Genomic DNA, 25,590 nt, shown 5'->3' with positions numbered 1-25,590 from the left:
TCTTCCTCCAAAAACTTCCCCAATTCTCCCTCTTTCCTAGCTGCCATCAATACCTCACCATGTCCACCAAATGCTTCACTCCGAACCAAAAACTTTAACTGTGCCTTTACAGTGATATTAATCACTGTCTATTTTATAAGCGTTTATGCATAGTGTATTATCCTCCCTACTAGTTGCTAAGCTCCTGGGGAGACTGGCAGAGGGGCAGAGACAAAAAGAATCGTGCTTCCACTTATCTTTATATTTTCCACCCAATCTATTGCCATGTTGTCTATAGTCACTCTCAAGAAATATGTAATGAATAAATTAATGTATGAGTGAACAAATGATGACCTGAATGATTAAATGAATACATGGACAGTAATACATGGAGAAGAAAAAGTTAAAGATAATTATCTTAGGGAATTTTCTCTAAATATATTTAGGTTAAAACAAAAACTTCCAACAGATGCACAGACCTTCATTCCAGCCAATGAGAGCATGTTGTTCAGTTTATACATCCCAGACTGTACTGGTGTTGTATACAATAGGGCATCATTAAACTGAAAGTAGAAACATTTCATAGGATGAAGTAAAAGAACAAATTTCATCTACAAAGTTATTGATAAGACACAGAAATAAAGGAAAAAACATTACTTCTTTATTAGCTCTTTAAAAGCTAATATTATTACTTCTTTAAAAGCTCTCTGCATAAATACTAACGTTCTGCTTACAGAAACTGAAACCACCCAGAATGTTCTATTAAAATATTATTAAAAAGGCAATTGTGAAAAAAATGTGCTTTCTTTCCAAGTTCTGTAGACAGATTTAATGGTTTCTGAATGCTAAATCCCACTAAGGCATTATAATCTGCCTAAATAATCGATTGAATCAATTTTTCCAAATTAAAAACGAAATAAACTAAATTCAAAAAGAAAATAATTTTCTGGTTATGCATCTTTGTTTCCTATACTTGAAATGCAAAGGAGCGTACAGTCAGTCACAGATCTCACTAAAACTGCTACTTGAATGTGCTAGTGTACAAATGTCTCCTTTGATTAAGCAATTATGCCTGCCTGGGGACCATCAGGAACACACACAGCCACTTACCAGGAAGAACACTCGGGGCTGCATGTCTTTCCGAGACAGCTTCATCAGAGTTCCTTCTTTGAGAAAAACCTGATTCATCCAAACAAACACCCATTTAGTCCTACCATCATAACACAACAATATACATATAATTTCCTTTTCAACTTTCTTTCCCCAGATTTTTTTCTCTGGGAGCTGGGCGGACATTATTTTCCTTGTGACTTTTTAAAGTCGTGGTTTCTTTCTAAACCCTCTAAGTCATTTAGGAATTGGACAAGGCTGCAGTTTTATAAATCCAATATTGGCCCCAGGGGTACTATGTGGTCTGAAATGTAATTGACCCAGTGTGTACTTTATCCCAAGGCATAGCCAACATCCTGACAATTGCATTTTGTAATTTCCCTGAATTCATTCCCTAGGCCATTTTTGTGCTCTATTAGCAGCAACAAAATACCAATTTTCTCCTTCCCCTCATAATCCTCTCTGACATGAAAGATTTTAATGAAATTGTCTTTAAAGTTGTATGAGGTCAGCTAGTATTACACAATAAAATGATCCTATTCAATCAGAGACTCTGTGGGGTCCCTTGCCATTTTCCTAATTGAATCGGACTTAAGTGACTTAAGTCATGAATGTTTAGATGGGTAGAATGAACTTAGTTGACCCAAACTGGGTCAATGAAGAGTAACAATAACAAATAATCTATTTTCATAACTGAAATGAAAAGTAGTTACAAACTGTGCCTAAAAGCATTAGATTAAATTTGCCTAAGATAGTCTTAAACACTCACCCGTCCAGGCTGCACAATTTCATGGTGTCCATTTAAGCTGTACTGAATTTGCATAAGTTTTTGGAAGTTGTCCTACAGAAAGAGAACGCAGAGCATATGAAGGCCTGGCTCCCAGGTTCAATAGTACACAGCCACTGAAATCAGATACTTACTCCTTGCTTCATGGTGTCATTGGCGTGGTTGGCTACTTCTATAACAACAGCAAGGGCATCTAAAATATGTAGGAACAGAGGGGCATTTGGTCATTACCAATGAATTGCAACATGAAGCAATTCAGGCAATAAGATGGCTAGTTTACAGCAACCAACTGCTACAGGATCTTGGATAACTGAGAATAGGCAAAAGTATGGATGATGAGGGCATGGAACAGGCAAAATAGAGAACTTGAGAGGAAAAAAATGAACCAGAGAGTCTAAAGAAGTGGTTCTCAACCTGTGGGTCGAGACCCCTTTGGGGATCAAATGACCCTTTCACAGGGGTCGCCTAAGACCACCAAAAAACACATATATAATTACATATTGTTTTTGTGATTAATCACTATGCTTTAATTATGTTCAATTTGTAACAATGAAATTTGGGGTCACCACATGAGGAACTGTATTAAAGGGTCGCGGCATTAGGAAGGTTGAGAACCACTGGTCTAAAGAGACATGATATACCGCCCTAGCTGGTTTGGTTCAGTGGATAGAGTGATGGCCTGCAGAGTGAAGGGTCCCAGGTTCAATTCTGGTCAAGGCACATTCCTAGGTTGCAGGCTCAGTCCCCAGTAGGGGGTGTGCAGAAGGCAGCCGATCAATGTTTCTCTCTCATCATTGCTGTTTCTATCTCTCCCTTTCTCTCTGAAATCAATAAAAATATTTTTTGTAAAAAGACAGACATGATATACCATGTGTATTAATGTATGAATGTCATTGTTGTTTTGTGCTGAAACTTGATTATCCTCTTGAAGTTTACAAGGATATAGATAGGATTTCACCTGGAAGCTAAGGACCATTCCAGTGTAGACTGCCTTGGGAGATGAGGGATCCTGGGACAGGAAACCAGAAAGCAATTATGTAAGAGGGTCAGGGCTCAGCTCCCTTCTTTTTTCTTTTTTTAATATATTAATATATTTTTATTGATTTCAGAGAGGGAGGGAGGGAGGGAGGGGGAGAGAGAGAGAGACAGAGAGAGAGAGAGAGAGAGAGAGAGAGAGAGAGAGAGAGAAACTATCAATCATGAGAGAGAATCATTCATTGGCTGCCTCCTGCATGCCCCCTACTGGGGATCGAGCCTGCAACCCGGCCATGTGCCCTTGACTGAATCGAACCCGGGACCCTTCAGTCCGCAGGCCAATGTTCTATCCACTGAACCAAACCGGCTAGGGCTCAGCTGCCTTCTCTTAGTCTGATCCCAAGAGGGGAAAATGTCACATGCAAGCATACTAGACTTCAGGAAATTGCATGCATTACTTTGTTACTTAGCTTCATTTGTATTTCATTCTTTTTATTAACCCCTTGTCGTTAGCAAAGTGACTTTGACTGCTCCAGTCTTATCAGTTTTGCAACTAGCTATAAAAAGAAGTCTGAACTTTATCTCCTTTGGGGCTACAGTTGTTCTCAACCCAAGACAGTAGTGTTCCCCATGGGACATTTGGACATGTGTAAGGACAATTTTTGGTTGTCACATGACTGGGAAGGTCCTCTAGCCTTTAGTGGGTAGGAGCCAGGGATGCTAAACATTCTGTACTCCTAATTAGAAACCCACACAAAGGTTATTCCAGACAATGTAACAGTAGGACTCCCACTGAGAAAAACTGGTAGTGTCAAAAAGGGACTATGCCCTCCTGAGGCTGGTGTAGTGGGAACAGTAATCAACAACAAAAGGACAATTAAAAAAATACACAAAAGATCAATTATTGGAAAGGGGGTGAGGATTTTTGGTCCAACTACTTTAACCTACTAAGAGATTCTCTTTCTGGTATCAATCCTGGGGGTTCCTATATTCTTTAAATACAAACTCATTACTATCACCATTATTAAAGGAAAGCAGTATTTCCCCCTGACCATAAATCATACTGTATTGCACCTAGCACTCATCACGCCAGCTATTCAGGAGATGGTCCTGGGCACACCCGCTGCGTTCTGGCTGCTTGAAGGACAAGTGGGCAGGGAGAGAAGCTTTTGGATGAAAGGATAAAGCTGTTGTTGTCTGGTCACCTGAATTCCAAACTCTGCATTCTCTCACCCAGTCTGTAATTCTACTCCCCAGGTCATCCCTTTAAGAGGCCCTGGTGACTTTGTTACTTTAACTCCTCTGCCTGCCTTCCAAAGGTATATCTGTCACATTTCCCCTCACCCTTGGCAACCTCATTTACAACTGCTCCCACTTTACTGCGGTGCATCTGGCCATACAGTGCACTTCATTATTCACTGCTTATTCTAATTCAGTTTTTGCTCAAGTGTGTAATTTTCCTTTAAACAAGCTCTTTAATCTCTGGCCCTGTATTTGTTTTATCTGTAGAATGGAGCTAATAATTCACTGTCTTTGAGGGCAGAGGCCCTGGAAGAGATGTTTTCTTGAGGCCCTATTTGTTAAGATCTGTTTAAAATTTTTATTTTCATGAGAGAGATTCTGATCTGGAATGCCCATCCTTGCTCTGCCTACCCAACTCCTCTCTGGCCCCACTTCTCTCTGCGCAGAGCTCTGCCTCTTCAACCTTCACACTTTTCTTCCTCTTTCAAAGGATTCTGTACTGTTCAGTGCATCCTAAATTTACAGCTATCTACTCTTTCTTTGTCTGCTGGGCAGGCTTTTTTCTTCAACTAGGTATGTTCACTGAATGCAAGACACATGTCATATTTCCCACCCTAAACTTTTCCTTTAAAAAAAAAGCACCTTTAAAAGCATAACACTTGCAAATAGAAGATGTTAGAGAAGGAGAAGTAAAACAATTAAGAGAATGAATAAGAATCTCTACAAAATGGGTTAAAGACCTGTTTGGTTTTATAATCGGAAAATATAAAGGATAACACAGGAATATGATAAAAATTCATCAAAGTAATGGGATGGATATGGACTTGTTTAATGTGTTTCTGCCGATCAGAATGAGGGATATATCTATGACATTTGAAAGAAATGGGGATAAACAGAAAGAAACACCAGAAGTAACAGAAATAATCACATGTGTGTTTGTGTGTAAGAGAGAAACACATACATACACACACTATGGATTATCCCATGAACATCAATGAGTCCATTGTACTGTAATGGACTACTCCACTTAAGTACCACTGGGCATGATGGGGTAAGGCTAATGCCCATCATTAAACAGTCTAGAACTACATGCTATTTTTAATGTTATCCCTGATTTGTGTAGTTTGGTCACCTCATGAACTCACGATTTTAAATGCAAATTAACTGGTTCAATCCCTGCTTTGAAAGCAGTGGGCATCTAGGGAAGGAGAACTGACTTCTGGCAAGGGTGACTAACACAGGGGGATGGAGCTCCCTGACCCAGCATGCTGGGTGACTCTCAGGTGGCTGGCTCCCATGGCCAGCTCACCCTGGGCCACTCTTGTCCCTAAATTATCTATTACCCACATCCAGCTCCACTGTACCACTTTATCTAGTTCTATTTTAACCTACCCAAAATAGCGTTTTGAAAAAAAGAAAAGGCTTCTTATAAATAAAACAGAGTTTTGTTATATTTTTAATTTCTCAGTCCAAATAAAACATAATATAAAAACTTCTACAATATATAAGACCACAAAAGTTTTTACCTTAAAAAAAAAGTTTTTACCTTGAGTGTTTCTGTAATCTCCAGAGTCTTCTAAAAGATTTTTCAAATAATCTAGAAATGGAAAAAAATGATAGTATTTAGTGCAATAAAGCAGTAAGGGGAAAAACACTTGTCTTTTTTCCTAATTACGTCAGCCATTCTTGTTGGTTAAGACACATGCTCGTCCAATTTGTGCTAACTTTCTAAAGTGTGAAAGAATAAAGCCCTAAGAACAATTTGAAATCAGGACACAGAATGAGAGCAGAAAAGAGCCTCAGAGGTCACACCAGTCATTTCAGAGAGGAGGAACCAGGTTGCTGTGTACAGGGTCTCACCCAAGTCACACAACATCTTTATGCAGAGCCAGGACTGGAATCCAGGCCTCCTGATGCCCAGTTCAGATATTTCACACATGAAATACCTTAACCTCAAGATCAGATGTACGTCTAATACAAAATTCCACGCGTTAATAGATTGAATGCCTAAGGGACTCTTAGGTTTGTCCATCTAAGTCTAACAACGTCAGAACACCAGAAGAATGCAATACACTAGACCAGGGGCTCTCAAATGGGGGTGAATTTGGCTCCTAGGGGTCATTTGGAAATGTCTGGAGATATTTCTGATTGTTACAACTGGGGGAAGAGGGGTTACTGGCACCTATTGATGAGAGGCCCGGGGTGCTGCTAAACATCCTACAAATGCACAGGGCAGCCCCACAACAAAAAATTATCTGACCCAAAAAGTCAACACGGCTGCAGTTGAGAAAACTGATCTAGAGGAAAATGGTCTGTAAATGAGCAACACAGTTTATGGTGGTTCTTATAATACGGAAAGAAATTAAGGCAATAGGTTGTAGTTAATAAATCTTTAACAAAAAGGAATGTAACAGGATTTTGAGGTAATACTCTCTTGTCTGTTGATAAATGTTGGATGGCTTCTCCTTATCTATCAAATTAAAATAAATTCCATTCCTTGGAATTTAAAGTCCCCCACTACATGGTCCCTATTGACTTTCTGATTTTCTCTCTTGCTACTGCCCAACACAGGCCCTTTATTCTTACCAAAGTTTGATTCTGCACAATTCCTTAAACGCTGCCCATGTGTTCTCTGGCTCCATACTTTTTGTCTCTAATGTTCCCTTTTTCTGAATCCTCCCTCTGTCTCTGCATATAAAAATTCTCCTCATATTCTTCAAGGCTCATTTCAAATTCCTCTTCTCCTACTAAACTTTCCACTTAAAGGAAATATTCTCTCCCTTTGAATAATACATTACATGACAGTTACTCATTGTATGCCTTTAATCGTTTTTGTTTTCATTTGACTCAAAGCTCCATGTGGGCAGAACCCACATCTGATTCATCTTTCTATCTCTCATAGCACTTACCCAGGACTTTTGCACAAGGGACAATAAATGCTTAGAATTTTTTTAAATGATTTTTTTCTCGGACAGAACTGTCTTAGTTTAGGTAAACAACAATAAAGGCTGAAACGAATCCTAATGACAGTGGGAGTTGAGAAGATGAAAGGAGGAAAGGCATGTTAAGAAACTGAATGCATTTTTATCAGAATCAACCTCCATGAACTATATCATGGACTATATCATATTTCATCCCAGGGTTTTATGAAATCATGCTGAAAGGCACAAAGGGAAACTTGGGTGCTAGTGCCAAGTTTCCAAACGTACTACATGACATAAACACACACACCCAAGTGTTGCAACTCTGTGCATCTTTAGATAGTGATCCAAGAACCTGTGTGAGTCTAGACATGCAGCACTGGCAGGAAGCCATGTGAGACACTGTGGATGACGACATTCCGTTTCCATGCACCGTGGTGTAGGTTCTATCCTGCCAGAGACCGTCACTAGCAATTTAGATCTTAAAAGTAATCTGAACACAGAGGTTGGAAAGTATGCTTCCAATCAAATAAGAAAACCACAAAAATTAACAAAATACGCTGATTATACATTACACTTAGCTTTTCCTGGAAATGAAAATTAACTTCATCTCACTCTGACTCCACTCAGAATGAATTCCCTATTTAAGCCATGTTTGGTAAGTCTAAATAGTCTACTTCTCCATGAGAATGATAGGGTTGGGGAAAAACATTTAGTCGTCTTCTTAGATGTTCTCAACATCCCAGCTACCTCATTCATCAAAAGCAACAGTCCTTAAAGCCTGGAGGTCGCTGAAGAGTATGGAAAGGACAGCAGATTTACCTAAGTATCTGATTCAAGACAAGTTCCTATTGTGTCTTCAATGCTTGTTCTTTTATATAGAACTGAGACATTTCTCTAAACCAGTGGTCAGCAAACTCATTAGTCAACAGAGCCAAATATCAACAGTACTTCTTCAAAATAGACTCGCCCAGGCCGAAAATCGACTTCTGCGCATGGGCCACGAAGTTTCAATTGCACTGTACACGCGCCCGCACGTGGTATTTTGTGGAAGAGCCACACTCAAGGGGCCAAAGAGCCGCATGTGGCTCGCAAGCCACCGTTTGCTGACCACGGCAAGAGAGCCGGCTGGAAGATGTATTAGGAAATCCTGACCTCAGAATCACTGTGCTGAGCCTGATACGCTCCTGAGCTGCATTTTCTCTCCTTGTACTCAAACTCAGCTGCCGTCCGCCAACCTGAACTTCAGGAACAGAGTGGAAACACAAATCGGCTGAAGAGAAAACCCACCACTAAGATGTTACAAAATCATGCTTTTAATCAAGGATGTAATGGGGTTAGGCTTACTCTCTTTGCCAATTTTTTAAAAAGCATCTTAAAATTCAATGTTCCAAGATTAAACTTTAAAAATTCAACTTTCCAACGTATCCATCCATCCATCTGTATTTTCAGGGCATCTTGTGGCCGTGCATCCTTGTGAGAACTTTCACCTTTTCAAGGAAGACGAGACCATGATCGCCCTCAGTGAAGAATCACTCGGTGCCTCAGCTGCAGAATTAGAACATGATTGATTGCCCTGAGTCAGACGGAAGGAGCACGGAAACCACCAGCTGCCCCAGTGACTGTTACAATCCAGGTGAAACCCAGGAAAGGAGGCCAGACAGACACACCTGTATTGGTCATAGGAAATTGTTTACTGAATACCATTTAGGACCTTGTACAGGAGTTTCCTTTTTAAAAAATGGGGAGAGCAGAGAAATCTATTCTATTTGCCATATTAGACGTGTATCAGTCTATGACACTTCCCTGCTTCTGCCAAACCAAACTAAGCATTTTTCAAAACTTCGCTAATAAAAATGCCTCAAATGCTACTGAGGTTAATTCTTTCAAAGAAAAAAAGGTTGGTGCAGCATGCATGGACACCACAAAATGTACTTTCTGGCCACCAGATGGCATTGTTGGTTAATAAAAGTTAAATAACCCCCATTATCGCCATGGGCAACCTCAAGGAACATGCAACTTTAATTTTGTTCTCATTTCTGAGGACCCAACAAATACTGTATCTTGTTCCAGGTCTAAGTTTTCTAATATAAGTGCTCTTAGTAAGCCCTACCACCCCTGATTACACAGCCAATGAATAATTAACTTATAGCAGAAAGCTACTGAGTACAGTTAACCTTTCCTAAACATGAGTCATCTGTGGGAATCTGGGACTTTTTACTTCCTGGACTGTGTGCTGTGAAATGGGAATGGCAGAGCACAGAGGAAATGAGCATACAGGACGGGTAACATTCCAAAGTCAGTTATTTTGAATTTGAGGACATGTCTTGCTTTGTATTATCCAGATTTCTTCTTTCCTCCCTAAATAATGTAATGATATCAGCAACACATACAGAATTATGGGAGCCAAAGGTCCATTAAGTCTGGTCAATAAGCCTGTCTGCCAAAATCTCAAATTTTCAAAGAAGCAATAAAAAATTATCCTGACTTATGAAATAAAGTATCGATTATTTTAAATACCCCAAATAAGGATCAGTTGTCTAGCTGTAAGACATACCGCCATATTCAAAGCAGCGTGGTGAAGAGGTCAAGAGCCCTTGCTGGGAGCGAGAAGGCAGCTTCTTGTTCTCTTAATAGTCCAGCCATGCTTAGCAGAGGCATGGGGCTTTGGCCAAGTTCTGCTCTGTAACATTTCTGTGTCAGTATCCTCATACACAAAATAAGGCTAGACCCGAGCAAAAAAATGTAATGATTCTCATTCTAAACAATCATGAAGCATATTAAAAAAAAATAATAATTCTAAGATGCATTGCGCTGACCTGTGTGGCTCAGTTAGTTGGCATCATCATCCTATGCACCAAAAGGTCCTTTAATTACCGGTCAGGGCACATGCCCAGGTTGCAGGTTCGATCCCTGGTTGGGGCCCATATGGGAGGTAACCAATTGATGTTTCTCTCACACTGATGCTTCTCTCTCCCATTCTGTCCTCTCTCTCTAAAAATCAATAAAAAAGATTAAATATTTTAAAAATTTGGTTTTTTAAACAAACAAATAAATAAAAATAAAAGGTGCTCTGGTCCCCTGCTCTAATTCTCTTACTCCTTGAATATTAGTTCGGTCCTAGACCTTAATTTGTGGCCCAGGGCTTCCTCTTATACATATATGATGCTTATATAAAGTTAGAAAGTGACTTTTCTGGGCTCTTAGGCTCACAGATTCATCGTTTGGAAAGCAGGTGATGCCTTTCTGTGAAAGAGAAAAGGCCACTTTTCCTGGGCTGATGCCACCCCTCACCCGGGCACCCAATATGGTGAACAGAGTGCAGTCTGGACTTGGACCTCAGCTGGGAGGGCAGCATAACCATCTGGTCGATCCTAGACTTTGATAAGCCTGGCCCTGAGGTGGCATGCCCAGAGGACTCCAGAACCACACCCAACTCCAGAACCACACCCAATTCCAGGCTCATCCTATGGGAAAATTCTGGAGTTCTTACATGGTACAGAATTTCTCCTCGGTCCCTTTTTAGCAGGACAGACTGGCTAGGCATATCCAGAATGCCCTTGGAGGAGTCAAAGCCATAGAAAATCTCCCAACAAAAGTAAATGTCCATTATTTTGACTTGATTGAAACAAATGCTTTCTTTCTGGACACATTTTCCAATGGTTAAGGCTGCCAATTTACCAAGTGAGGATCTCAAATGTACAAAAATGACCTGGGCATGGTCAAGCCCTACTTAAATGAGCTCTTAACCATATTTGGTCCTCACTACCCTGGTGGTTAACGAAGAGCACGTTTAGGTTTATAAGTATATTTTAATACCCGAAGACCAACAAGGTGAAGAATAAAGTAAATATGAGCACCAAGGTGAATTCAAGCTTGACCAAATTTCAGTTTTGTCCAACTGGAACAGTTACTGATGCGAGCCAGAATTTTGACAAACCCTAAGAGGGAAAACTCTAGTAAGAGTCAGCTTGTTTGATCTTTGGCAAAGGAAGGCCCAGCAATAAAGGCTTCTGGCTATTTGCAGTGTCAAATCTATACTGAGAGTCAGAAAAAAGAATGGCTTTGTAGTAATGTTTACGAATAGAATTCTGCCAACTTGGATAGGCAAAAACAAACATTTTCATTAACATCTAAGTGAAACACAGAATTTCCTTTCATTATGAATGCAGGCAACAAACCACAGTATCATCAATGATAACCAGTGACTCTGAAACCATAAAAACCACATAGTGTTTTATATCACATTACAGTTATTGCAGACATCTCAAAATATTGTTTACTCTCACCACTACTTCAAAATCAGGGCAGTTATTAGATCCACCACCAGATCTTCCTATTTACTGCATTACTAAAGAAGCACATGTAGTACTATGTTACACTTCAAAATTATTTTAATAATTGTATTTCAGCCCACTTAGTTTCCTTTTAGTCTTAAGTATTTTTTTTCTGTAATTTAAAAATTTATTCTGAGAAGAGATCCATTCATAGCTTTCACCAGATTGCCAAAGGGATCCAGGCACAAAAAAAGGTTAAGAAGCCCTGCTCTACAGAGAAAGTGAGGTTTGCATTTAAAAGCTATAATTTTATTTATTTATTTTTTAAATATATTTTATTGATTTTCTACAGAGAGGAAGGGAGAGGGACAGAGAGCCAGAAACATCGACAAGAGAGAAACATCGATCAGCTGCCTCCTGCACACGCCCCACTGGGGATGAGCCCGCAACCAAGGTACATGCCCTTGACCGGAATCGAACCTGGGACCTTTCAGTCCGCAGGCCGACGCTCTATCCACTGAGCCAAACCGGTTCGGTGAAAAGCTATAATTTTAAAAAAGAAAAATAAATAATTAAAAGCTATAATTTAATAGAACAGGCTTACCTCTTAAAGTCTTTTCATATTAAAATCAGGGATATGATTTATTAAATACTATCTCTCACAATACCTTGTTCACAACTACAATTAAAAACAAATTGCAACAGAACAAGAGCTGATGTCATTACAATGAAAATTCTAAATATTATCAGTCTCCCATTTTACACCGATGGAACTGTCCCATTCCAGGGCCTTTGGGTTCCCCAGAAACTAAATTCCTTGGCTAGTGTCCAGGATAGCCCCACCTCTCATCAAGTTCTGCCCTAGAGAAAGTGTTAGAATCACATTTGATGTAAACAATTAGCCCTGGGTTTCAAAACAAATACCTACCCAGCAAAAGTTTTATTTTCAGTAAGGGTTTTTTTTAAAGTCATGCATTAATTTGAGCCGGATCTTTTTACCCATATGCTTATTAGCCTATTCATAGCTCAAATTTATAACTTCAGAACACTAGAACAGATGTTTTTAATATCATATTTTCTACCAACATCGGAAATCCTAGATTTCTAAAACATAGAGGGAGTTAATACCATACCAGACTAAAGGCAAAGATATTACAGGAAAAGTAACCTATATATATAAAAGCCTCAGCTGACTGACTGGTAGCTATGACACGCACTGACCACCAGGGGCAGACACTCAGCGCAGGAGCGGAAAACAAAGGCATGGAAACATGGAACAGACCGATGAATCTCAGAGGGAAGAGGGAAGGGGGAAGGGGGAAGGGGGAAAGGGGAAGGGCAGGAAGAGATTAACCAAAGATCTTATATGCATACTAGAGGCCTGGTGCACAGATTCATGCACTGGTGGGGTCCCTTGGCCTGGCCTGTGGGTATCAGGCTGAACCAGGCTCTCCAACATCCCCTGAGGGGTCCCGAATTGAGAGAGGGCGCAGGCCAGGCCAAGGGAACCCATTGGTGAACGAATCTGTGCACCTCTAGTATAATATGTTGTTAAAGTCATTCATAATATAACATAAATATTTTGAACAAGAGCAAAGAAACTACTTGATCCAAATTTAATCAAAGTTCAAAGGAGTGTGTTTTTTTCCCTAAGTAATAAATGGAAACATATTTCAGAGAAATTTTTAAATTATGTTTTCATTATATTTTCTCCACCATGATCCTCACTGATTCTACCTGTTTCAACAGCAATGTAGTAACTTTCTAAATCAAAGGTTTTATTTATTGAAAAAATTTATAACACATATAACAGAGATAAAAATTCTAAAAAGATATGATAGTCATTTCTGGATGATAGAAGATGAAGAACTTTATTGTTATTATTATTATTATTATTTTTATTATTGATTTTTTACAGAGAGGAGGGAAGAGGGATAGAGAGCTAGAAACATCGATGAGAGAGAAACATCGATCAGCCGCCTCTTGCACGCCCCCTACTGGGGATGTGCCCGCAACCAAGGTACGTGCCCCTGACCAGAATCAAACCTGGGACCCTTGAGTCCGCAGGCCGACGCTCTATCCGCTGAGCCAAACCGGTTAGGGCAATTGTTATTATTTTTTAACTAGAGGCCCGGTGCACGAAATGTGTGCACTGGGGAAGGGGTGTGTGTGTCCTTCAGCCCAGCCTGCACCCTTTCCAATATGGAACCCCTCAGGGGATGTCTGACTGCCGGTTTAGGCCTGATCCTGGTTGCCCCCAACTGCCCTCCCCTGCTGGCCCAGTCACCCCTAACTGCCCTCCCCTGCCAGCCTGGTTCCCCCCAACTGCCCTCCCCTGCCGGCCTGGTCGCCCCTAACTGCCCTCCCCTGCAGGTCTTGTCCCCCCCAACTGCCCTCCCCTGCAGGCCTGGTTGCCCCCATCTGCCCTCCCCTGCTGGCCTGGTTGCCCCTAACTGCCCTCCCCTGCTGGCCTGATCGACCACAACTGCCCTCCCCTGCTGGCCATCTTGTGGCTGTGGGCACCACCATCTTTGAAGGCATGCAGCAGTCAATTAGCATATTCCCTCCTTATTGTCTGTGGGTTCTGCCATCTTTGCGATGGTGTGAGGGTCAATTAGCACATTACCTCTTTATTAGATAGGATAATACTTACATATTTTAATAAGTACAAAAGATTTCAAAGAAAAAAAGTGACCCTTACAAAAATAAATCCTCAAAATATACTCAAACAAGTGACAAGATCAATTAACTTTTAGGAAATGAAAATGGGAAAAGCTTGGTTGGAGCCTGAATGGTTGAGCATGGGCCCAAAGAGGAGTATTGTGAGCTTATCAGGACAGGGATGACCACTGTGTCTTTGCCAGTGTATACAGGTGTCCGGCTCAGGGCCAGTCCCTATCAATAAATATTTGTTCAGTGAGTTAGTAACTGATTAATGAAGGAGAGAATCTGGCCTTGAAGGCCAGGTTTCAGGAGAGACTAAGAAACCTACTAGAGCAAAGGAAAATAAAGTTTGGGCAACTTTGGGTTATAAACTTCAACCTTTATACTGTGGATGTTAAGTTTTTGGTTTTGTTTTTTTCTATTCTAAAATAGGGACTTATTTTTACAGCATTTTTACCTTCACAGCAAAACTGAAAGGCAACAGAGATTTCCCATACACCTCCTACCCCGACACATGCATAGTCTACCCCACCATCAACATCTCCCACTGGAGCAGATTTGTTACAATGGATGATCCTACATTGACACATCATAAGCACCAAAATCCATAGTTTACATAAGGGTTCACTCTTAGTATTGTACATTCTATGGGTCTGGACAAATGCAAAATGATATGTATACATCATTATGGTAGGATAAGTATATTTTCAACTTTCTAAATAAGCAGAATAAAAGCATATCTGCAAAATAATAATAATAATAATAATGCACATCTCCTACTGGGGATGTGCCCGCAACCCAGGTACATGCCCTTGACCAGAATCGAACCTGGGACCTTTCAGTCCGCAGGCCGACGCTCTATCCACTGAGCCAAACCGGTTTTGGCTGCTCCCAGTTCTTGGCACAGAGCTCCTAAAAGCCTTGTAATTTAATAAGTAATAAGAGCATTGGGAGCACCTTTTTTTTTCTAATAATAGGTCTTTGACCCCAGTTCTGACACAGAGCTCCTAAATCCCTTGGACTTTCCTAGGTGATAGAAGTATTTTTTGATCTAATGAGAAGAGTCTTGATGGGCTGTTTAATAGCTCCTAGATGAAGCTGGTCACCAGAAGGATCAAGCCATGATTAGCAGTTTGGAACTTTCAGCCCCACTCTCCATCCCATAGGAAAGGGAGAAGGGGTAGGAGTGGCGCTAATAGTAGATCATGTCTGCATAATGAAGCCTCATCAAAATCCCAGAATATGCCCTAGCTGGTTTGGCTCAGTGGACAGAGTGTCAGCCTGTGGACTGAAGGGTCCCAGGTTCGATTCTGGTCAGGGGCACATGCCTGGGTTGCGGGCTCGATTCCCAGAGGGGGGTGTGCAGGAGGCAGCCGTTCAGTGATTCTCTCTCATCATTGATGTTTCTCTCTCTCTCTCTCTCCCTCTCCCTTCTTCTCTGAAATCAATAAAAACACGTTTAAAAAAATCAAAAAGAAAAAAATCCAGAATACAGGGTTTGGTGAACTTCCAGGCTGCACAGGAGGTGCATGCCCTTCCCAGATACCCTCCCTCCCTATGTATCTATTCCACTTGGATTTTCATCCGTATCTTTTATCATATGCTTTTATAATACACTGGTAAGTGTAAAGTTTCCCTGAGCTCTGTGAGCCATTCTAGAAAATTAGGAAACCCAAGGAGGGAGTTGTGGAGACCCAGAATAATAGTTGGTTGATCAGAAATACAGGTGACAACCTGGAACGTGCAATTGGCCTCTTAAATTTGGGAGAAGAGGAAGTCTTGTGGGATTCAGCCCTTAATCTGTAGGATCTGACACTATCTTCAGGAGATAGTGTGAGAATTGAATTAAATTGCATGACACTTAGCTGGTATCAGAGAATTGCTCAATGGCAAAAAAAGCCACACACACCTGGTGTCCTGGAAGAGAAATGAAGTGATGATGTGTCAGGCTACCTGGGGGAGTGATAAGAGGTAGCATGATCATTAGGAAGATATTTCCATAACCAGGCATGAGGTCAGAAAGGCCTGGCCTGGAGCATAACACAGGAAATGGAAAGAGCAGGAAGCAGAGGCAGGCGAAAACTGGTCAACAGATCCTACCAGGGAGCAAAGATGAGTAAAGGGAAGTATTTCAGAGTCCTTTCCACAGTTCTGTGCCTGTGTAACTGGAAATTGTTTTGATTCTTAAAAGCAATTCACTCATCCATCCATCCAACATTTGTTAGCACCACTGCATAGGGCTTCTCAACCTTATAAACAGGAACAATGTCTGTTTCCCTAAGCCTTTCAGTTTACCAAGTCTCTGTTAATGTGCCAGACTATGCTAGACACTAAATTAGGGTAATAAAGACAGTCTTTACCCTGAAGAGATGATAAAGAAGAAGGAAATAAGCAGTGGTAGACAACAGTGTATGTCTATTTTCTTTCATTGCTTCCTCACTGTTGCCCTAAGATTTCCATTTCTCCTAAATCCAAATAGGTTCTGGGCCCCACACATTTTAAAGAGTGTGACTAGATCAACTGGCCAAGATCTGACTAGATCAACTGGCCTTGAGTAGCCAATATAAAGGTAAAATTTATAAGTTTTTCTGCTTACATTTACTTTTTTGGTTTGTTTTTAGAATTCTAATCTAAGCATTCCATTATACATCATATACTTTTTCTTTGATCCTATTCTGGGTTGACTTGGAAAAAAAAAAAGACAAGTTTTTAATACAATGAAGAAATCGGTAGCCTAAATAAAACACTCACTAATAAAATGCAAATTATGTCCTGAAGAAAACATGCAAGACAATAGGATGGCTGTTTGAATTGTATGAGCAGAACTGCTATTTGGGAATTTCCACTCACCTTTTCCTAAGAAGATTCCAAAAGTAACTATTCTATCTTATCCGCTTCATCTCTGTCTTCCCCTCCCAAGAAACCAAGCAGCACAAATCTACTTACACTGAGTCAGACAGGAATCCTTCCCCTTCTCTGCCTTAAACTCATTAATAAATTAAAGTTTTCAGGGGGTGCCTCAAATAGTCTCTCACTTCTCCTTTCTACTCCAGTATATTCTGTGCACTTGAAATTACTCCAAATTCTTTTTTTTTTTTTGCCCAAATTCTAAAATGGAAATAAAAGTACTTACCTCACAAGGTTGTTCTGAGGATTAAATCATTGAGCTTATTTATCCAAAGATGAAGACTGAGTTAATTAACATGTTTAAATAGATGCAAACTTTAGACCTAAAATCCAATTTCTAAAAATCTAAGTGAATAGACAGGGGCACTTGGATAGTAGAAATATCGTACAAAAGTAGGGAGCAATTAGAGAATATCACAAAAGATGAGTATTGGAAATCAGAATTTTGAATAAAAATTAAACAAACCCTTAGTATCAACCCCTATGCTTCCTTGGGCTTAAATGATCATAGGTGCTTCAACTCATACTAAATGTCCTTAGGCAGGACACTTCACCTCTCTGGGTGTGTCTTTCATTTAGAAGAGAACTCTCTAAAATTCTCTCTCAATGTTGTCCTTTAGGCTAGTGATGTTTTGATTAAAGGGATGTTGTAAACCTAGCTTAAAACCAACCAAAATTATTTCCTGAACAGCTTCTACGGTATCCAAAATGGACCCAGATATATTGGGGTGCACTAAATTATTAGTAAACGATTCACTCTTTGACCTCAAAAAGTTTATAATTAAATTAGGAACTAAATATTCAAATAGTAGGAATATCACCGAATTCACAAGGCATCAAATAAGAATTCACTAAGTCACACTGCACTGATACTAAGGGTCAAGGAGAACCGGAGTAATCAGTTCTTCAGTAATCAGGCTTCAAAGGGAATGGAGGACTTCAGCTCAGGCTTGGTGAAAGAGAAGAATTTGAATCAATGAGAGAAAAGGCATAAAACTATGTTCTTTCTTTGACTTTAGTCCTGACTTTTCGACTCTGAACAAGCTATTTATCACCTTTATCTTTCAATAAGTCCGTAATTACTACGGGTTTACTCTATATAAGGTAATGTGCATCATTTAAATAATGAAGATTTTCCAATTTAAGAAAGAGGAAAACAGCTTTAAGATTAAACAAGGGATAGCACAAAACTAAAAGTAACCCCAAGCTCACATTATATTGGTTATAAAACAAATAACATCTGTTCTCTTAAAGAGGATTTTTAAACTTGCTTTTGCTATTTTACCATTAATCACTAAAATCAAACTCACTGTGAAACCTTAATTAAATAAAATGTGTAACATTTTTACTTATATCAGTCATAATGTGGGAAAAAATATTTTCACATAAAAATTTCATAACCTTGCTCCATCATTCTTGCAAATCATAGCTTTTAAAACCACACTTGTCTTTTGCCACTAAAAACAAGACTTCATTTGACAGCTGTAGAAATAGCCTAGCCATTCAATAGCTCATTTATGATACAGCAATGAATTTATCTAGCAAAAACACAACACATGCATGGGCACTTCCTTTTATCCTGTGTCGTCCAAACACAGAGGAAAGAAAAGTACAGATGGACAGGATATCCTCAAATTATTTGGTTTGCCTTAGGTCATCCCAGAGAAACACCTAGAGTCCAATTCACAGTTAGAAATTCAAATTAAGCAGAAACATCTAAGGAAGCAAGTCCTGGGGCTGAAAGGCAAGGCCTTCCTTATCAGCAGTTTGTTCTTCACTAGGCCAGCTTGGAAGGCAGAAAGCCTTTGCCTAAGGGAAATTGGGAAATCCTGGCTTTCCAGGATTCACCTACTTCAATCAATTCAGCCCTAGGTTTAAGAGAAAAAGATTAGATTAAGGGTAAAAGCATGCACAAGCACTGATAGCATCCAAGGACCTCTATTTATATAAAAAATCTATTTATATAAAATTACAACAGATAAATCCATTAAAAAGAAAAAAAATTACGACAGATTGAATTTAGAGTAGTGGTGGCATTTTAGTATTCTTGTCCATTTTGACCAAATTCTTAAGAGCATCAGGTGCCTAGCAAAGAACCATCAACTGTAGGGTGGGACCTCCATTCCAGGGTGACTTTTCCTCCCCAGCATATCAATGGTCATGCAGTTGGATCCCCTGACCTTTCCTCCTTAGAGATAACATCTATGCCTCAATTGTATTTCAGCTCCAGGCCCAAATAAGCTATCAAACCAGTCACCGCTGACTGTCAGGGCCAGCTGCACTGAAAAATGACTCCCTGCCCCAGTGATGACCAATCAATCAGTGGAGACCACAACCCTGAAAGGACACACCTGGAAAACTGCTGAATATTCTTTTGAAATCTTCCCCTGGGACTTCTCTTAAAATCTCCACCCTTGCCTGGCCAGCGTGGCTCAGTGGCAGAGCATCGGCCTATGACCCAGGAGGTCACGGTTGGGAGGTCACGGTTCAATTCTCGGTCAGGTCACATCCCGGCTTTCGGGCTCAATACCCAGTGTGGGGTGTGCTGGAGGCAGTCGATCAATGATTCTCTCTCATTATTGATTTTTCTATCTCCCACTCCCTCTCCCTTCCTCGCTGAAATTAATAAAAATATTTTTTAAAAATCTCCATCCTTAAAACCCTAGTGCCCTAGCTGGTTTGGCTCAGTGGATAGAGCGTTGGCCTGCGAACCAAAGGGTTTGATTCTGCTCAAGGGCCTGTACCTCGGTTTCGGGCTCCTCCCCGGCCTTGGCCCTTTTTGGCTTAAAAATCTGCCATCAAGGCTCACATTGATGTTTCTTCTGTCTTTCCCTCTCTCTTGCCCTATCTCTAAAATTCAATGGAAAAATATCCTCGAGTAAGGATTAAAAAACAAAACAAAAAACAATAAAAACGTTAAAACCCTAGGGCTAGGACCCAGAGTTCTCCCTCCTGGGAGCACACCACAGATCTTTCCTTCTCTTCTCTTTCCTTCCCTTACACCTCCCAGCCCCAGGCACATTAACACTAGCTTCGTCACTCACAGCTTCAAAGGCCCTTTTCTTTACCTCTATAACTTGTTTCCTAAGCCCATTTCTTTTAGGAATTATTTTTTCTACCTCTATGATTTACCAAATAAATGTTCTCTTACAGTGTGGGTCTTGGCTCTGAATTCTTTCCTAGCCAGAACCCAAGTACTGAGGTTGCTGAACCCAAGTTTGACCTGACCCCACCTGTCAGATACCTAGCGCAGTTCCTGCCCACCACCACTTACAACACAACCAGGGGAGAAATGCTCCTTGTTTCACTGTCCTATGTTTTTGCTGAGGTCAATAAATTCTTGCTCTCTTTGTCTCCTGATTGAAATCTTTCCCTCAAGAAGATAAGAACCAAGATCTCATCCTCTCCACAGTAACAATGGTGAAGATTTAACCAGTAAACCAGTGGTTCTCAACCTTCCTAATGCCGAGACCCTTTAATACAGTTCCTCATGTTGTGGTGACTCCCAACCATAAAATTATTTTCGTTGCTACTTCATAACTGTAATTTTGTTACTGTTATGAATCGTAATGTAAGTATCTGATATGCAGGATGTATTTTCATTGTTACAAAATGAACATAATTAAAGCATAGTGATTAATCACAAAAACAGTATGTAATTATATATGTGTTTTCCGATGGTCTTAGGCGACCCTGTGAAAGGGTCGTTCGACCCCCAAAGGAGTCATGACCCACAGGTTGAGAAACGCTGGAGTAAACGAATATAAAGTCCTCAGCACAATGTGTGCTTTCACTCAAATCAGAGCTTTTTGAAAATGCGCCCCCCCCCCCATCTTTTACTATTAGAGTGGAAAGTAAACAGGCACAGCCCTGTGATGTTGACACTCACAATCAAGCAGAAGGTATAGACAACAACCACTCAAAGGATGATGATAATGAAGATGTTGATGGTGATAAGGACACTGCTGCTACTAAGTACTAACAGCAGTGAGGGCTTATTTAGAACACACTCACCAAAGCAATATGCTCCTTATAACAGGGTGGGGAATCTTTTTTCGGCCAAGGGCCATTTGGATATTTATAACATCATTTGCAGGCCATACAAAATTATCAACTTAAAAATGAGTCTGCTGGAGAGAAACCAAGATGGCGGCATAGGTAAACACGGGAATTTACTGCCTCCCACAACCACTTCAAAAATACAACTAAAAAACAAAACGGACATCATCCAGAACCACAGGAAAGCTGGCTGAGTGGAAATTCTACAACTACAAGGAAAGAGAAAAGCATACTGAGACTCAGAGGAGGTGGGGAAGTAAAGTGCAGAGGTACGGAGGCGCACGTGGAAAGGGCTGGCAACTGAGGACACAGTTGTCTTTTTCCATCGGGAGGGAGTCTCAAGCTCCTGACTGCTCTGAACTCCAGTTCCGGGCGAGTCTCTGGGAACCCAGACTCATACAGGGAGAAACTGGACTGTCTGGCGTCGGTTGGTACTCGAGGGCGGTTTTCTCTCAGAGGTGCTTGCAGCGATTACCGGGACACTGAGGCGTGGGGCCTCTTAGGGTAGGACTGAGGTTCAGCCATAGCTGTCTGCTCCTCCCTGTTGATTCCCTGAGATCCCGCCCCACCCAAGCTGTGCCCAGAGGCTTTTGCATATAAAGGCCTGGCCCTTTGCAATCTGAAAATTACCTGACAAACTGCAGCTGGGTCAGAGAGACCCAGAACTTCCAAAAGAAGCCCCAAGGCCCCACAGCAGCTTGAATTGCTTCACAGCTGGGCCTCATCTGGGCATCTCCAAACCCCAAACAAAGAAGAGGAATCTGCAGATCTCTCCATAGCCCCTGCTGGGTAGCTTCAGGCAGAGGCTAAATTAGCACCTCCTTGGAGATCCAAGAGCCAGTGTACCCAGTGGTCAGAGTGGGACCATCCAGATTACAACTCCTCAGATCCAGAAGGGACACACTCAGGGGGCAGACTCAGTGAGCACCAAAGCCCCACTGAAGCAAGTCTTGCCCCAGAAGGGTGTCTCCAGCAGAGAAGTTCTCCCACTGCAGACACAGCTGATTCTCACAGCCAATTGGCCTGGAGGTCAATTCCTCCCAGTGATACCTACAACAATCAAGGCTTAACTACAACCAGACTGTGCACAAAGCCCACAAAGGGGTGCACCAAGAGTGTCCACCTCAGGTAATTGGGGAGGCTGAGCCACTGGGTCCCATAGGACACCTAGCACAGAAAGCCACTCTATCAACACAGGGAAGCATAAAAAATGCGAAGACAAAGAAACAGGTCACAAATGACAGAAATGGAGGAAAGCAAACTACTGGATATAGTGTTCAAAACCACACTTTTAAGGTTTTTCAAGAATTTTCTAGAAACTGCCGATAAATTTAGTGAGACCCTCAAGAAATCTAGTGAGACCCTTGATGTTATGAAAAAGGACCAACTAGAAATTAAGCATACACTGACTGAAATAAAGAATATTATACAGAGTTCCAACAGCAGACTAGAGGATCACAAGAATCAAGTAAAAGATTTGAAATATGAAGAAGCAAAAAACACCCAACCAGAAAAACAAAAAGAAAAAAGAATCCAAAAATATGAAGATAGTGTAAGGAGCCTCTGGGACAACTTCAAGTGTACCAACATCCGAATTATGGGGGTGCCAGAAGAAGAGAGAGAGCAAGATATTGAAAACCTATTTGGAGAAATAATGACAGAAAACTTCCCCTACCTGGTGAAAGAAATAGACTTACAAGTCCAGGAACCGCAGAGAACCCCAAACAAAAGGAATCCAAAGAGGACCACACCAAGACACATCATAATTAAAATGCCAGGAGCAAAAGACAAAGAGAGAATCTTAAAAGCAGCAAGAGAAAAACAGTCAATTACCTACAACAGAAACTATGCAGGCCAGAAGGGAGTGGCAAGAAATATTCAAAGTGATGAATACCAGGAACCTACAACCAAGATTACTTTACCCAGCAAAGCTATCATTCAGAGTTGAAGGTCAGATAAAGAGCTTCACAGATAAGGAAAAGCTAAAGGAGTTCATCACCACCAAACCAGTATTATATGAAATGCTGAAAGGTATCCTTTAAGAAGAGGAAGAAGAAGAAAAAGGTAAAGATACAAATTATGAACAACAAATACACATCTATCAACAAGTGAATCTAAAAATCAAGTGAATAAATAATATGATGAACAGAATAAACTGGTGAATATAATAGAATCAGGGGCATAGAAAGGGAGTGGACTGACTATTCTTGGGGGGGAAAGGGGTGTGGGGGTGCGGGAAGAGTCTGGACAAAAATCGTACACCTATGGATGAGGACAGTGGGGACGGGGGTAAGGGCAGAGGGTGGGGTGGGAACCGGGTGGAGGGGAGCTATAGGGAGAAAAAAGAGGAACAACTGTAATAATCTGAACAATAAAGATTTAATTAAAAAAAAATGAGTCTGCTGCCCTGACCAGTTTGGCTCAGTGGATAGAGCCTCGGCCTGCAGACTGAAGGGTCCCAGGTTCGATTCTGGTCAAGGGCATGTACCTTGGTTGTGGGCACATCCCCAGTAGGGGGCATGCAGGAGGCAGCTGATCGGTATTTCTCTCTAATCAATGTTTCTAAGTCTCTATCCCTCTCCCTTCCTCTCTGTAAAAAAATCAATAAAATGTATTTTTTTTTTAAATGAGTCTGCTATATTTGGTCAAATATTTAATTAACTTACTCCTAATGCCTTGGCAGGGCCTTAGATGGCTTGCAGGCTTGGATGTTTCCAACCCCTGCCTTATTACAACCTTCTGAAGTGCCTGAGGCTATGATAGTTGATTTAAATATATGTGGGAATAACCCTCTAACCTCCTTGTTGAGTGGCTGGGATAGTACCTTCCTTGTGGTTAATATTAATCAGGTAAAATGATGCAGGGTTATAGGAATGGGATGGTAAAAGAAGTTCTAAGCAAAAGGAATATAAATGCCCAAAGCAGAGAATGCACACAGGGATGACCAAAGAACTAAGGTTCAGGCAATGTACATGCAGGGTTCTAAGCAATCTATAAATCCATATATTAGGTATAGGGGTGACTGGAGTGATAGAAAAAGAGAGGTAAACTGCCAGAGACGCCGCCCACCTGTTAGCAGCAGCCTGTACTGGGGGATCCTCTGAACTGGCTTGAGCAGGTAGTGCTTGAGGGCCAGATTAGCACAGCGTGGGCTCATCTGAAAGGAAAAGGCATCCAATATAAACACAAGCATTTTTCTAAGAAGCAGGACCAGATTCAGGTGCCAAAGAAGGCAAATTTTAAATAGCCAGCAGCTCTAGAAGGGAATTCACAGAGAAATTCCCTTTATTTTAAGCTGTACCTATGATGCTGAGCATGAAACTATAGCCAATTCATTACGTAGTCCACCCTCTCCCATAGGTTAATAAGTCTCTCAAATCACTGACTCAGGGAAAACTTGTTCACAGCCCTCACATACAGAGAGTGGTGGCTGCATGTTAGGCCAATTTAGAGCCCATCCTACTCAGCAGCTGCCACTGAGAGGAGCATTTGCCAATGCAGCCGCTAGGGACGCTACCAGTGCATGAATTTTGTGCACTGGGCCTCTAGTGCAGTGGTTCTCAAACTGTGGGTCGCGACTCCTTTGGCAGTCAAAGGACCCTTTCACAGGGGTCGCCTAAGACCATCCTGCATATCAGGTATTTACATTACGATTCATAACAGTAGCAACATTACAGTTATGAAGTAGCAACGAAAATAATTTTATGGTTGGGTCACAACATGAGGAACTGTATTTAAAGGGCCAGAAGGTTGAGAACCACTGCTCTAGTATATTCATAAACATAAACAAAACCTTTGAAAAAGAAGACAATGCATGTCCCCCAAAGTAAGTTGGCAGAAATAAACCTACTGGGAAATGGATTCAAATAATAATCAGAGCCTATCAATATACTCATAATAACAATGGTTCATACTGCAGAGAATTGCAGAAATTAAAGATCACCTGAAAAGTAGCCTTGCTAAGCATCTTTTCTCTAATAAGTCTGAAGAATTTAAAACTTTCTTAGATGATTGGCTATAAGAGACAACCCCCAAATCACAGTGGATATAGAAACATTTGATTCAGAACCATTCTGACTTGACTGCAAGGACATTTGATTCTGCCTTTAAAGCTCTTTTCTTGGTGTGTACAACAGACACTTCTGTCCATTCCTAAGCCCCACCCCATTCTCCAACACAGGTATTTACTGTGAGGTGGCATCACAATGGCCAAGTGAAAATGTCCCTCATCCAAAGATATCCTGCACGTCTTATACAGATCAGGTGGATGGGGAACAGGTTTTTTTCTGCGTTTTTTCCCCCCAGATTTGTTCAGATTGTTTTATTTTTTTCTAAATATGCACCTCCAAGTTCTGGTACACAAAATAATTCTGAAATTATATGATAATGCATGTTAAGAAAGCATCTATCATGCAAGCACCATTAACCCAAACAGCTACCTTTCCCATCTTATGGTGTGTTTTTCTCTGCTGAAGCAACAGAACTACTCCTTGAACCCGATGAAAACCTGGGTCAATTATCAGTTCCATAACTATGTACATCACACTTCCTTTCTTAATAGTGTGAAGACATTAGCAGAGAGGTAAAAAGCAAGTAAAAAAAGACTACGAACAATTTTAAAGTTTAATTATTTGTGTGTTTTTTTAAAGCACACATGCTACTAATTTAA

The 25,590-nt window shown here is 40.8% G+C and overlaps 1 protein-coding gene across 9 annotated transcripts in view; it reads right to left on the bottom strand.

Moving 5' to 3' along the window:
* Window positions 1-25,590, bottom strand: part of FGD6 (FYVE, RhoGEF and PH domain containing 6) — a 123,106-nt gene that overhangs the window by 24,675 nt on the left and 72,841 nt on the right. For all 9 annotated transcript variants that reach the window (XR_002828066.1, XR_002828067.1, XR_002828070.1 and 6 more), the window contains 6 exons: window positions 23,991-24,078; window positions 5,640-5,690; window positions 2,011-2,069; window positions 1,859-1,930; window positions 1,090-1,158; window positions 459-542 (listed from right to left, as the gene is read on the bottom strand). Coding sequence is in view for 4 of the 9 variants with exons in the window: in XM_023749945.1 (XP_023605713.1) it covers window positions 459-542; window positions 1,090-1,158; window positions 1,859-1,930; window positions 2,011-2,069; window positions 5,640-5,690; window positions 23,991-24,078 (423 nt within the window). In the remaining 5 variants the exon portion in view is untranslated. The remainder of the gene's footprint in view (window positions 1-458; window positions 543-1,089; window positions 1,159-1,858; window positions 1,931-2,010; window positions 2,070-5,639; window positions 5,691-23,990; window positions 24,079-25,590) is intronic.

This window comes from Myotis lucifugus, unplaced genomic scaffold (genome assembly GCF_000147115.1).
Source record: "Myotis lucifugus unplaced genomic scaffold, Myoluc2.0 scaffold_10, whole genome shotgun sequence".
Lineage (NCBI taxonomy): Eukaryota > Metazoa > Chordata > Mammalia > Chiroptera > Vespertilionidae > Myotis > Myotis lucifugus.
Note: the sequence above shows the minus strand (reverse complement) of the source record. Positions and strands in the feature narration are given on the sequence as shown.